At 45.0% G+C, this 15,425-nt stretch overlaps 1 protein-coding gene across 1 annotated transcript; it reads right to left on the bottom strand.

The window, feature by feature from the left end:
- Positions 1-300: 300 nt before the first annotated feature.
- On the bottom strand, positions 301-14,280 carry AQP3 (aquaporin 3 (Gill blood group)). The gene is made up of 6 exons (XM_056514143.1): positions 14,040-14,280; positions 5,263-5,389; positions 4,966-5,103; positions 3,518-3,636; positions 2,555-2,772; positions 301-1,874 (listed from the first exon to the last, which is right to left on the bottom strand). Exons 1-6 carry the CDS (start codon positions 14,145-14,147, stop codon positions 1,700-1,702), a joined length of 885 nt encoding a protein of 294 aa, XP_056370118.1. The 5' UTR covers positions 14,148-14,280; the 3' UTR covers positions 301-1,699.
- Positions 14,281-15,425: the final 1,145 nt, after the last annotated feature.

Genomic DNA, 15,425 nt, shown 5'->3' with positions numbered 1-15,425 from the left:
TTTTGCCTTAAGAGTAAGATCCCTGACAGCAGGACAATTTCACCCCCAGCCCATAACTTGGTCACTGCATTAAGCACAGCTACTCTATCTCCTCCACATGCCTCAAAATCACACCCCAAAAGGGAAAGGAATAAAACACAAATGGAGCATGTAGATGTAATGCCTGAATGGGTTAATTCCCCTTTGCTCAGGCTGAAGAGGAAAAGGGCTTGAGGAAGCTATTGCTATAGATGACTTCCTTTTCATGGTGAAGTTTGCTGACAGCTGCTTAAAAATACAGCCAACACTAGCATTTTACAGTGAGGGTATTGACATTTTATTTTTTTTCAAAAGGAAAAAGAATACATCCTTTTAGTCACTGGAAATGTGTACAAAGATACATTTTTCAATTAATTCATGCATTAAAGAAATAGGCTTTGAACAATCTTCTCTAACGCACAGGACTTACAAATTCTTTCACAACCAGCAATGCTTTTTTGCAAATAGTTTGTAACAATATGGCATTGGGTGAGCCAGAGATCCCCTGAGATGCCAGTACTGCTAGTACAGGAGGTGCCTGACCTCAGTCCCCCAGCCATGAGTACCAGGGATATCCCAGTTATTCTGCAAGGTAGAAAAGGAGGTGCTCCAAAAACCACAATGCCATAATCCAAGACCATCCCAGGAAAACCCAAAGTTATCTCAAAGCTGACAGAGAATCGGCAGTTCCCATACATCTCTAAATGAGCTCATCCCAACCTTGGTATTTAGTAACAGCTTTATGGAGTATATTTATATATAAATCTACTAAAAAAAAAAACCAAACAAAAAACCCCAACAACACCATTGTAAAATTTACATGAACACACGCAACTTAAGCAACACTGTGTTTCCAGTGGATCCTGGCTTTTAGCTGCTTGCAGCTTATATACAAAGCTGATTAATTAGAAAGGCTGCTTCTGGGACCCAAGCTTTCTGTCTAGGTTAGCCCTGGTTAGAATAAGGATTTCCTACATGTGATCTTCTAGGAGATGGCAATACTTAAATTTATGATTGTAACATCAGGGTGCACTGTTTGTAAACATTTTGTCTTAATATTTAATGAAAATCCAATGCATTCTTACTCTCTGCACTGACATGGATCAGCTGACTGATACAATATCTAGGAATTCATAAGAGATATAAAAGTTTGGCTAATAAAAATCCTCTAGATTTATTCCCGGTACTGACTTTAGAGCAACATCAAGCAGAATTTGATCCACAGAATCACAGGCAAATTTCCTCCAGGATGTAGGAGTTTCCAATCCATGCCAGCAAAACAATTTAGGTTTTGCATGATCCCCATTCTACAGATTGGAACACAGGTTTGAAAGGAAGCAGTTTGCCCAGGTCACAGGCAATGTCAGCAACATAGCTCAAAAGAGCTTCAAATTCCTGAATACCTGATTTATGTTGGACAACAATTCCCACTTCTCTCCTGACTCCTACAGTCCTCAATCCCCTTCAATTAGGAAAAGATTGTATGATACTGCATTTGGAGGAAGGCTCACAGGAAAATGTCAAAAGCAAATGCATCAGGGATATACAAAAAAGAAAAAAAATTACTAGAATATCTCAAGACAGGTAAAAAACTCTTCCTGTTGTTCTTGAAGCTCTTCTAAACTTTTGCCAGCTGCAGTCCTGAGAAATGAATACCTGCCAGATCTGGGTGGCAGCCTCCTCAGACCCTCTCCTTGTGCTTCACGTTGGCCAGCTTGACTGTCTCCTGCTCAGAGGCAGGTGGGGAGGGCTCATCGTGACATCCGATCGTCAGCTGGTAGACAATCACCCCCGCAACTGCCCCGAGGAAAGGAGCCACCACTGGGACCCACCACCAATGGGATGGCTTGCCAACCCTGGAAAACAGAGAGAGAGTGCACAGGGTAAGAACTGCAGCCTAAGCATTAGGGTATTTGCACCTGGATCTGGAGCAATGCAAGACCTGACCCTCTGCAGCCATCGCCACCCACCCGCACCAGATAAGAACACCCGCATGTCTGCAGAGCTGCCAAGGCAGACGTTGCCACACACACACAAACACTTCAACTCCCAATGACAAGCAATTCAGAACAGCTGCTTTCAGGACTTCCAAGACTGTCTCTCCACCAAGAAAGGAGAGAAGCATCTGTTGTGCCTACACTAGGCACCTTCCAATCCCTCCCACTGCTTGCAGGAAAGCAACCCTCGATAACATGGCTCTCTTAATTGTCTCCAAAAATAACTAACACTTCTCATTTTCTACCATTAAAACATCTTGATATGCTCGTGTTCAAGGTGCAACTGAAATTCTCATGGATGCTCCTAGATTTCCTCTGTGATAACAAAGTTATGTCGTTTGCTCTCACCACTGGAAGCTACCCAGCTTCCACGATTTCTCAGGAAGTTGAAATGCAGACAGTGTCTTTTAGCAACATTTAGACAATCCAAAGACACCTCATGGCTGCCAAGGCTCTTTACAGTGCCAGAATTACCATCTATTTGGTACTTATAATTTATTTCCCCTTGATGCACAAGGTTTTCATTGTCAAGCACTTACCGGAACACTTCAGTGCCCCAGCCAGCAATGGCTGTGAAGAGACGAGGCCCAAAGTCCCTGGCAGGGTTGACAGCATAGCCAGAGTTGAAGCCCATGGAGGTTCCAATAACGAGGACAACAAAGCCAACTGTGAAAGCCTCCAGGCCGGTGGGGACAGGGTTGTTGTAGGGATCGACAATAGCCAGGACACAAACAATCAGAGAGGCAGTGCCAATGAACTGGAGAAGGATGGGGAAGGAAAACAAGGATTTAATCCAGATTAGTCTTCTAACCAAGTTATTTAACTCCTCTGGGATGTAATTTTCTTAAAAGGAAGAGGTGCACCAAGCCATCCCATGGCACTATCAGACCACAGCAGCCATGGGAATAAAAGAGTGGAGCATGCTCCTCTCTAGACATTATGGCAGCCCAGAATCCAGCTGACACCTTTTATCCTACCCCCATCAGACTTATGAATAGCTGTTTAGTCAGAAAAGCTGGAAATATCTTCCTAAACCTCCTTCCCACATGCCATGGCTGGGTAGAAGCTGTTCCTTTTGTGGTTGATGGCAACTTTAGGAGACAGTCACATTCAACAGCAACCACCACTCCATACCCAGCTGACCTCTGGATTGTGCCACAACCACAGTAGTAGAGTGAGAGTGAGAAAGAGCTATCATTCCTCACACCACGGCTCTTCAGGGATTACAAGCAAATGGCATTCTTTTCTCTGGTGTCCTCACCAGTGTTGTACCACTTGTTAGTGCTTTGGTGGTCTCCACACCTTGGCACAAGCCTTCTGGCTGTAAGATCCTTTCTCACCCTGCTCTTCCTATGGGCTAGTGAGATACCTCTGTCAACTCCAAAACACTTTCTGGATATTTATCTCTAAATTGCAATTCACTTTCTAACTAAAGGTGAGGCCCACAACCACCCAAAAGATTCCTCTTCAAATGCACTTTCATCCTCCCAGCAGCCTCTTACCTGGTCAAAGAAGCCGTTCACAACATTCAGATGCTCAGATGGGTAGGTGGCAAAAATACCAGCAGTGGCATTCTTTCCAACAACAGTGAGCTGATTATTGTCAAAAGCCCAGATAGCATCTAGAGGTAGGGAAGAAAAAAAAAAAACAAAAAACATTTACTCTAGAGCAAACACTCAATTGGAAAACTTAGGACATCATCCACCACAGCTTTTTACCAGCTAGGCTCAGAGGCAAATGGCATTAGTCCCTGTTCCTAACAATTATTCACCAGGCATCAAGAAAGAGAGTCAAAAAGCAAACACTAAGGTGACTCCAACTCTTTCCCAAAGGTAATCAAATGCCTATGGTATCAAACTGGGTGTGAAGATATGAGGTAGTGATATGAATCAGCAAAGAGGATTTGGGCTGTTCTTTCACTTTTCTTAGTTACAACTCCCAAGGCTGTCTTTAGAGCAGCCAGTGCCTTGCCTACCTCTGTGTAGAAACTGGATAACTAAATTAGGGGGTCTATCTTTCTTTCATAGTGAGTGGACACAAAACCAGACACCTCTGAATGTAGCTTTTCCATGGGTTAAGTAGCTAAAATGGAGTTAAATCCATCTGAAGAGGGGTCTTCAATCCACCAGCTGAAAAGGTAATTGGTGTTGAACCGTAGCCCTGATGTTTACTGAGAGGAAGATAGGTCTCCTTGCCTCTTCCTAAAGTGAAAAGTTCCAGCTAGTGCTGGGGTGGCAAATTCCCCCTCCTGGGGGGAAATAACAGTGACCCAGATGCTCCACTCAGCTACAGGGAACATCACTCCTATTGCCAGAAACAATCAGGAGGCCAAGTCTGAGTCCAGATGTCACACTTGATACTAGAGGAAGAGCAAGGACCTGCAGAAAAATTCAGTTCCTTGCCCACTGAAGATCTCCCTATGATGATGAAAAGCACACAGGAGAAATAGAGGCTTGAGGAATTGGATTTGTTAGGTGCTTTCCAAGGTATGGAATCACTCTGATAAAAGCAGCAAAATCTGCTGAAAGTCACATTGTCTGGAAGCTAACACAAGACAATATTTTAGACATGACAGTGAAGAATTCATTTTTCTTAAACCAAGAATGAGAAAATGGTTCTGGAACAGTGAACAGACATAAAACCTTCATTACTGTTAGTGTTTCACTGACTTTTCTGGAAGACCAACAGATACAAAAGGGACCAGTGTTCATTACTCAAGGGCAAAGACTTTGACAATGGTGGTTGGCTTTCAGGCTGCTTTGAGGAGGCTTGGACCCATCATCTTGAGAATGGAAAAGCCATCCCAGAAACATAGTAAGGAGGTTTCTTGGATCTCTGCACTGCAATAAACTGATCTGGAAACCTCCCTCCCTGCAGTAAGTCACAAACAGTTTTTCAGTTTTTCACAGTTTTTCTCACCTTGAAAAAGACACAAGGTTTCCACACTTACCATAGTACAGCCCAAAGACTATGCCAGCTCCAAGGAAAGCCCCCAGGGTTTGTGCAAGAGCATAAATTGGTAGCTTGATCCAGGGCTCCCGGGCCAATAAGCACATGGCAAAAGTGACAGCTGGGTTCAGGTGTCCACCTGCAGAGAGGCTGGTCGTTAGTGTACTTTTATGGGAAAAATTTAGGTCCCAGAGCTGTGCCAAGGGGCAGCAGCTTCCATAACAGTGCCACACAGGCAAAGTAGGCCTACACAACAATTGACAGAAATGAAACTCAGCCCAGCTGGAGCCACACGTACCTGATACCTGTCCTGCGATCAAAATGCCGAGCGTTACCGCGAAGCCAAAGGCCAGGTTGACAGTCAGGAAACCTCCATGAGTGCCTCTGCTGAGGATGATCTGAGCAACAGAGCCACAGCCAAAGAGCTAGGAGGAGAAAAAGAGACTGAAATTACCCTCTGTGTTTCTTACACCTTCATGGGCCATCAGAGCCCGCTCACGACTCAAAGCCCTCACAGCTTCTATTTTTGGACGAAGTATTACACACACAAGTTATCCCTAGATATGGCAAATGTTATCTCAAGAGATGGGAGGGAAGAAGAAAGGACACAGATAAATCTATCTCCTGGCTGGATGAACCAAAACCAGGGTCAAAACTAAAAGCAAGATGGATCTATAGGAGTCTGGAATTCTTTGTCCAAAAATCTAATTTTGAGATGGCAGGTGAGAAGGATGAGCCAGATATCTGAGATATTCACAGTACAACTATTCTGATGAGGGATCTGGGTACCTTTGTTTAAAAAGGCTAATTGTTTGACACAGTAGCACATAGATTGGTAGGGAATAATTCTGTTAATTCCTGGAAACACACTCATGACTGAAGAAGGCCACATTCAGTCTGACATTCATGGAGTTCTCATTTCAGGCTCCATCAAGAAAAGTCCACATTCAAGAGAGTCCACCAGCACAGCCAGTCTTGGCCTTCTTTCCAAGACCAGGGGTACAGCAAACCACACACTCTGGCAGACTAAAGCCATTTATTTTGGGTGATAAAACTGTTCTCTAGCAGCTAAGGGAGGTCTTGCTTAAAGATGTTTGCTCCAACTGGATAATCCTCTTCCAAACTGCACCCAAAAGCCCTCATTACTATGCTCACCCTTAACAACTCAAACCAGTTTCCCTCAGCAATTCATCAGTCACCCAGCTGCAGGCTTTCTATCTTGGCAAGTCCTTCCACTATCCAACATGTAATTTAACCAGCTCTAAATCTGATCATCTGTATCTTTGCATCTCCCACTGGCTCCACCTGAACTGACCCTTGGTGTATTATCACTTGGAATTACTACATTGGCAGGTACTGAAAGGATCCTTAAAATAGGACAGAGATTACAGGTTGCTTATGAGATGCTCAAATCCAGGGATCAAGGCTCGACTTATTTCTTCTGACCACATACCCATACCTACACCCCCACAAAGACTTTCTGCTTCCGTGAACATCCCAGAATTGCTCAATTGCCACAGAGGTGGTACCAACTCCTACAGGATGAGCCATCAAACAGGCACCAAGGTGGCCAGGTTTGCTGTCATCACTTCTTCAGCCAACACTGTACATGCCCACTGAGCAACACACAATCCAAATCAGAGGCAAAGGCAAAACACCTGCAACCCCCTCCCACAACCCTGACGACTGAGGAATTGCTAAAGCAAAAGGTGCACTCAGCTTGCTTGGAAGGGAGCAGCCAGGCAGGCTGCAGGCTGATTAATGAGCTGGACACTCTGTGCATAGGTGCCTCTCAACAAGGAATCAGGTGCCCAGCACAAGGACCTTGTGTAAAAAGAATAAGGGAACCTGTTGAACTCAGTGAGGGAGGGATAGCCAGCACTGCTCTCTACTGGGTGCAGTCAGAACAGCCCCTACAGTGTCCTCAATGAGCTGGGAAACCATGGCAGAGGAGACTCCAAGACAAAGGCAAAAAATATTAATTATTTATTGGCAGCAAACAGAAACAGCCATGCCCAAACCACGAACAGAACACAACTCCAAGTGAGCAAATAAGTACAGGCTAATCACCAGGGTGAATCCTATTTCTCCCTTTACCTAATCAAGCCCCACCAAGCTTTGGAGAGATTTTAGAGAGTACATAGCCATGGTGTTTGCCTCTCAAAGACCACACAGCACATCAGTCTGACCAGGGAGGGGACAAGCCCACAAAACCTGAGTTTGGCGGAGCTGACCCCCGGTGATCCCTAGTGATGAAGGTATTTGTGTTATTCATTCTGTAAGAACTGGCAGTTCTGCAGGTGGATGGTGGTTGGCTCGTTATCCACATACCTTTTGGTTGCAGAAACCACAGAGTAAAATTTTCCCACCTCCACCTCCCTGATCACCCACAAAGGTCTTCCCTTAAGCTGGAGGAATGCCAGGTCTGCCATTTCTCAAGAGGTTATCTCAAGAGGTCATTTCCCATCCTCCTCTCCTCCATCCTATACCTGGCAGTAACCCTCCAGCTTTTCCTCAGAAGGGAATCTATGGGCCATGCAAAAACACCCCGAAGCCACTCCACAGGACCATTACAACTGATTATCAGATGAGCCGTGAGCGCTCCTTGGCTTAATTCAGCGGAACAGCAGAGAACCCTCAGCAGATAAAAAGTGTGTAGTGATACCTAGGGACAGGCTTGAACTTTGATATGCATGTGTTCAACTCCATCCTGCACCAGTGGAGTCCACTAAACATAAAAATGCAGTGCCATGCATGACATTCCTCCATAGCATTTGACTTTAAGGAACTTTTATTTTACTCTAGCTCAAGTCATGCTCACCCAGGCTTCTGTGGCAAGTACCTTGACACGACACAGTTTTGTTGTGGTAGTAGCTAATACAATTTTTAATCACACCACTTTCACTTCTGCTCTTTGCTAGTTTTCCTTCCAACTCCTTTTCCCAGATCAGCTTCCATTTTTTAGGTTTTGTTTGTCCATTCCTCACAGAGAACTGTTCAGGAGCATCTAGTTTGGGATGGAAGGCAAGGAAGGCCAAATAAAAGCAATTCAAAATTTTTCCCAGTCTTTTAAGTCCATGCAATGTATTTAAGAGTTCTTAGGCAATACTGTACCACTGTGGTCAGTGGTGCACACCTAAGGCAGAGATGACACCCCATTCTTTTGATTTTAATAACCTGCCTCCCACACCATTTTGTTTTGTGGTTTTGTTTTTAATTTGCATTTGTTAGGTTTTTGTTTTGCTTTTTCATTTGTTTGGGTTTATTCTTGTGGGGGAGGTTGTATTTTGGTTTTGTTTTTGTGTAAAAAACCACTTCTGGAAGGATATCCAGCCAACAGAAACCCAGGTTAGTACTTCACATGGCAGTAGGTGCAGCAGTCAACTATTATACACCCACAATTCATTAGCCAAATTCAAAAGTGGTTTTAAAGTGCTAATAAAATGCTTGCAATAAAGCATCACTCTATGTGTTAAGCCTACTCTCCAAGGAATTGAGGTCAATGCACCCATTAACCAGGTTAATGGAAGCCTGATCCTTAATTTAATTTTACTGACTCTAGCAAATCTAACAGGGAGGCTTCTCACTTCTTATGGGGTGATTCAACTTCTCACACTGTGTAAAAGAACTAAATCCTCGTTCTGCAGGAAGGGGTTCAAGAGTGGCAGGGCTGACAGACTCCAGAGGGGAGAAGAACCCCACCTTGTACAAAGGAGGCATCAGCCAGAAGCAGCAGCAAATAACAGGAAAAAGCAGCACATTGCAGGGGATACTTCAGGAAACCTTGAGCTCCCTGTGTCCAGGGCATGTTTGGAGACTGAGCAGCTGGCTTTGTCAGCCAAGATAAAACACCCTGTCTCAGTCACTCAAGATAAAAACACCCTGTCTGAACACATGAAAGCCCAGTAGCCAGGAGGGGCTGGTAGGGAAGAACCATGGAGGTTAAAAAGGTTTCAACAGCTCATGAAGAAACAAGGCTACCAAAGGCAGCCTATTTAGGCAGACCTTGTGCAAAACAGTGGCAGGTGAGCTCAGGAGCAAAGTGGTGCTCAGAGCTCCTCTGCACAAGAGTCAGGTTTCTTTGCTTTCTTGTCTCCTCTTTGCCAGCACTTTTTTACACCTTCATGTGCAACACAAAAGGCCTGAGTGTATTTGCTATCGGACTTCAGACAGACTGGTCTCTAAATGTAGATGGGAAAGTTTCACTGGCATAGACCAGTAGGAGTGCAATTACCTGAATTACAACTCTTCTGCCAGCAAATAAAACAGGGATTAGGCAAGAAGCCTGCTGTAAATCTACCCTAATCACCCTGGTGGATGGAAAAACCCTTGACGTCCTTTGGTTAAGGGGGAAGACGCCAGAAGGGCAGTCAAACCATGAGTCTGCTTTGAAGGAGGAGACCTGGAGATACTGACAGATGATTTAAAGTTATGGACACACAGAAGGTACCACTCTTCACAGGGAGAAGGCAGGGAGCAAGAGCAGTATGCAGAGATCTTGCACACCACAGCTCACATGGCAGGATAGCCTCCATCAGTCAAAAAGATCATGCAAGAAGCACTATCCTTCTGCTTTCCTCCAAGCATCTCTCAAACAACCAGGAGGGTCATCATTCTCAATTTGCAAAGCAAGGAGAAACCTCAAACCCACAGCGCAGTTTTTTGTCCAGCACAGCTGGAGGCAGCCGTGCAGGAAGGGCAGCAGCAGATGGTCTGTTATGTTACAGCTCTTCACGTCCCACCCACTGAACCAGAGCCAAGGCAGGGCTTCAGGGCTGGAGAGATGAGAGATTCTAAGCTAACTGTGCCCCACATACATTGCATGCTAAAGAAATATTGCACAAAGCTGGAGACATCAGCCTCTCTCAGCTCAAGAAACCTGAGCAACCTTCAGCAGAGGAGTTGGGCATTAGGGAGGAAATTCACTGGTTGAGGTCATTCACATATACATAGAAGGGAAAACATTCTAATGTCCCTACTATTGCTCAGATCAAGAGGTTTTAGCCCTTTGGTCACAAGCTGGGCACTCCTGGGGAAAAGCTGCCTTCTCACCAAAGGGAAGTCTTGGTGCCCGAACTGTCCTGTTTGTAGGAAGGAGAAATGTTTTGCTCCTGGAGGGAGACAGAAAGAAGGGGCAGTTTTGAAAAGTTACTGAAGAACTTCAACCTCTTCTGGTGGAAGGGCTGAGGGAAAGCAGCTGCACTGCCACTTCCCATATCCCCATACCCAGCAGCACAGACCCTTTGCAAAGAAGAATCAGCAGCACTCAACATGCTTCCAGCAAGAATTTCCACTCCCTTTTGCAGCCTAGCCAAGCCTTAACAAAGAAAAAACTTTTTTTGTTTGTTTTTAAATTACATTTTCCAAATGTGACAAGCTGGGTTTAAGCAAACCACCCCAAATCAAACAGCAACTGTAGGAACTACCATCCCAGACAGCTGTGGGATGAGCAGCAGCTTTAAGCTGCCCACACCTAAGTGAGGCTCCCCTAGCTGTGATCATCCCATTAGGTGAGGCTCCCCTTGCTTTGGCCATCCAAAAACCATTTTGTCCTTTTTGTTTCTGTGGTCTACAGCAGAGCCATACCCCAAAAAGCTATCACCCAGCCACAGAGTCAAGGCAGCACCAATTGAAAAGCAATTATTAATTGTTCTGTTCTTTTTTTGTGCCTGTACAGCAGTGATTCATACTGAGTCCCATTCAGAAATCAGCCATAATCAGCACATTACTTCTGCTGCAAATGTAAAAAACAAACAGAGCCAGCTTTGGTATTTACAGTGAGCAGAGCAAGGCAAACAGACCGAGCCTTAAGAGAGGCACAGAGACCCACCATGGAAATCTGGCTTTAGAGGGTTGCTACAGTAATAACACAAACACCAAGGGGCTGGGAAAACGCCTCCAGCGTTTGTAGTGCCTGACAACTGCCAGCAAGCGGTGCTTCCAACATAGGTATAAAGTTCAAGCCTAAAGTGCCACTCAGAAAGTAAATTTTGAAGAGGGGAAATGCCAATTTAAGTATCAAAGGAAATGTATGTAGAATCAGCATTACTATTTTTGCAACAATAGAAACACCACCCACACACTAAATAAAAGTTGTGCAAGGTGCTCTAAACAGCAGAAGTGGCTTGCAAGTAGACAGCAACTCGCCTTGGCATTCATTCTTCAGGGCTTGGCTGCCTTAGCTAGATTATTTGTCTAATCTTAAAAAAAACCCACAAAGGCACCATTTTAAGAGTCCATTCCAGCTCAAACCACTTTATGATTCTACCTTAAAAAAAATGAGAAAAATAAAATCAGCCATTAGGTTCATTCTTACAGGCAGCAGGACTACACAGGGATCTGCAATAGCTTTTGTCTAGAAGAATTTGAGAGAGCTGCTGTCATTATGCAAGTGAAAGGGAGAAGAAGCTGAAGTTGTGCCAATATCCACAGTGGGACAAGTTTTACATTACACAGTGAAATTTAAAGTAAGCTGCAAACTTTAAACAGTCTCCCTCCCTTGGGGCTCAGGAAGTTGATTTCAGTGTGAACATTATCAAACCTTAAATACATCCCTGGCAGTATTCTGTTCAAACATATTTGTGTTTAGTCAACTCCATCTCCCATGAAGAAAATTTTCATATATTCAGGTCTTTCCTCAGGCATTTTACTGTGAAGCCCAAAACAGCTGTTTACTGGGGTGCAATGCATCTAAATGCACACACACAGCTCAACCTGCTGGCAGGGTGGGCAGCAGAGACTTTTGCAAGGCACAAAATGACAATTTCTCTCCTGGGAGTAAATCCAATACAAACAATTGTCCAGGCCAAAATGGGGAAAGGGGAAGGAATTCACCTTCATATTTCATGTAGGTGATATAATAAAAAGATGAAAAATAATCAGAGTGGTAATAAAGAAAAAATCTGCAAGTTTCCCTTCATTAAGATGAATAGACTGAGACAGCATGAAGCTGGAATAGGATTGACTGGCTTGGATATTGCAAGCTTGGAGTCCTGGAACCCATTTCCCTCTTGTGTAGCCTGTTTTGGATTTCTGACTGTGCAAGAGCATCCACTGAATTTGTGACTTTCCTCCCACAAGCCCACCCCACCTTCTCCCACATGGACACAGAATGCCCACAGCACCCCATCCACTGCAGAGCTGCTGCAGGAGATCCTGAGCAAGTTTGCAACAAGATGGAGTTGGGTGTGCGGCTAAAACCAATTCTGGAGCTCCTGAACACAGTGAAGGCTCAGCCTGTAAACTCGGACACACACTAAAACAGGGCAGGTTTGGCACTCCTGAGGACGAGGTATGTGCTGACCCTTCTGCCAGCGTCCAGCGAGGCTGGTGGGTGCCCATGACCACTCTCATTTCAGAGGCTTCTTATGATTTTGGACCAAACTTTTCCTCAAACTCTGCTCTGAGCAGATTTCAATTCCTCTCTGCCTGGAGAGGCAAGGTGCAAGGAAAAGTAGTCACTGTTATGCCAACTGTTACAGTCAGAGGACGGACTAATGGGGTTTGGATCATGAGCCCTTCTGAAAGCTCAGATCCAAATGGCTAAAGGCTTGTGTTGTTCCTCAGCTATATTAGCTTTGCTATCAGGAGGCATCAATCCACCTTACAAGACTTACCTTGTTTCAATCCTGAGACTAACAGCAGTGACATCAGTGATTCATAGACAGCGATCTTCTAGCTGTTAATCACTTTTCTATCACCTCCTACCCACCTTAATTCCAAACAACCCTTCATGGAAAAATCAACAGGACTTGTTTGCAAATCACCAAAGCTGGGTCGCTCTGACAATAAAGTCATTGCACCATGCAAAACTGCTTTCTCTTAAGCATGGTAGCATTTTACAGTCTTAGCAGAGTCCCCTCAGCTGCCATAGAAGATTCAGAAATCCTCTCTTTATCATAAAAAAAACCCAATCTTATTTATGAAAGCATAAAATTGTGTCAGTCTTTTTGTGCTGTTCCCCAGGTGAACATGCAGTTTCATCAAGCCTTTTTCTGGCTTCAACTCTTCCAACCCTTAGATTTCTTTCCAAGCAGTTCAGCCACCAGTAACAAAGCGGTGCAAACCCACAGTCACTCCACTGAAATTCTTCAGGATTGCTCTGGATTTAGACCACCTCAGAGGAGCTTGTACCTGCAGACATTCACTGCGTGAACACCAACTCATTTCTGCCTCAATATATACGCACCAAACCCATGGCTAACTGGGAAGTCCTATATTTTCAGATGCAGATGCTCTAAGCCAGATATCCCTGTCACCATTTCTCTACACCAGTATTTACTTCACACAGCTCATACACAACTCTCCTAGCTGTTCATATCTGCCTTTAACTTTAAAGCAAATTGTGGCCGCTCAAAACATTTGCAACCTCAGGCACTTAGACATTTATCCTGTTTCACCCCTTATATTCCACCCCTTTGGAAACAGGGCACTAAAACAGGCAGAAGAGTTTTATCTCCAGTGGCCACTGAAAAACACACTGGCTGATAGCAAGCACCAGGTCCCAGCTGGCTGTCAGCACAAGCTGCCATGGTATCGTGCAGCCCCACTGACAAGCCCCTGGGAATCAGCAGCTGACAGCAAAAGGACACTGCAACAGCTTAAATTCTGGCTGCTTCTTCTTTATGGGCTGCATGGGGAAAGCAAAGTGAAAAAAAATAAAAAAAAAAAGAAATACAAAAAGCTTTCACTTCTTCAGGTGATAACATTTGCAGTATTTCAGAGCCAAGAAAATATTCCAGGGTGGACAGAAAGGAAGTTTTGCATGATCTCTAGCAAAACACTTGCTGCTTACACAGAGGTATTTTTCTCCCTGCACTTCACAGGCACACAGAAACTTCTACCCACCCAACAAGCTCTTCAGAGCCCACATTTTGTGAGAAACCCCAACATCCACCCTTAAGCAACATGCATTAATGTTTTTCCTGTGCACAGGGACTGTGCTCCAGACCCCTTGCTGCAGGTTGCACAGGGCGGGGCTCATTCCCAATGCAAACCCTGGCAGCCCCTTCACCAGGAAAATTTCCCCCAAACCCAGGGCTTAGAGAGCATCCTCACACCACAGCCCCCACTCACCACCAGGATCAGCGTCCCCAGGCACTCGGCCAGTGCTTGCCGCACTAATTTGTTTCTGATCCTCAGGTGCTCCTCAATGGTAGCAAGAACGTCCTTTTGCCGCCCCATCGCAGTAGAGGTGCTTTTCAAGTGGTGTCAGGGAAGGAGCAGCAGCTGACAAAGCCTCAGCAAAGTTTCTTCTCCAGCACAGCCGCCTTTGCTTATAAATAAGTTCATCGATGCCTGACACACCTCCTGGGTAACCACACCCTTTCCACTCGCTCTTCAAACCCTTTTTTTTTTTTCCCTGCCTTTCAGCACGAGACAGCGTGGGTGTTTTTTTTTTTTTTTATATATTTTCCTTATTGCTTGCATAGGTGAGCAAAAGATTTAGGGGCTTTGCAAGAAGAAGGAATTAAATGTGTCCTGCTGAAGGCACTGCTGTTTTCATCACCACCTAAAGTGCAGGGCCATATCTGCCCTTCTCCAGCTTCAGTAAAATGCATAGACTGAGCAGTGCCTTACCCGTTTGTGTGAGCATGGTACCCGGTGTTCAGATTTCCTTCCCTCCCAAGCCCTTGCAGGGTGGCAAAGGAATGTGTGCTTCTGCTTCAGAGGCTGTGGGTGCCTTGACAGCAAAACTGGGAGGCAGAAGGGTCTGAATGTCCAGAGCTGAGTCCAAGGCTCTCCCGAGCTCCAGCAGTTACCCAGCTGAAGCTGGTACTGTGAACAAGACCAAACTTCTTTCCACGGAAATCTACATTTCAGTCCAAACTCTTTTGTGTCATTACAATTTATCTCATCCTCCCAGAGCTCTGGGAGAGCCCATGCTGCCCAGTCCCCCTGACAGCTGTAAAGAAAAGACTGAGACACCCAGTGCAGAGCCAATCCTCATCACAGGACCTTAGTGAGGAGCCCACAGACTTAGCAAGCCACACAGGAAAGAACCCTTGCTGCCTTTTCATTTCAGTAACATCCTGTATTAATCTAGGACTGTTCCACAAGATGGCCTGGATGAAAACAGACCCAGCCCATACCATCTGAGGTGAGGACTGCTAACAGGACATGTGCAGCTCATGGCATCTGGTTTTTGTTAAGTGAGTAGTAAAAATTCCCTGGGCTCCTTGACTCACCAGGTCTTGATGCAGAGCAGCAGGGCTGAATTTGCAGGACTGAAAGGGACCCCTTTCCTTGATTTGTTCCCCCACCTCTCTGCAAAGCCACAGATGCCCAGCTTTTCCTCTTCCCCTTATTTAACCATCAACTTTCCTGTGGAAAAGCCAGAGCTTTTTAGTACAGTGGTGAATGGGCCTTTATTTGGTACAGAAATTGCAGCCAACATGAGAAGCAGTCAGGAATGTTGCTAAGAAAGCAATAATGTGTGAGGAATCAAATACAGGAAAACAG

Source organism: Oenanthe melanoleuca, chromosome Z (assembly GCF_029582105.1).
Source record: "Oenanthe melanoleuca isolate GR-GAL-2019-014 chromosome Z, OMel1.0, whole genome shotgun sequence".
Lineage (NCBI taxonomy): Eukaryota > Metazoa > Chordata > Aves > Passeriformes > Muscicapidae > Oenanthe > Oenanthe melanoleuca.
This window is presented reverse-complemented; position numbering and strand designations above follow the sequence as displayed.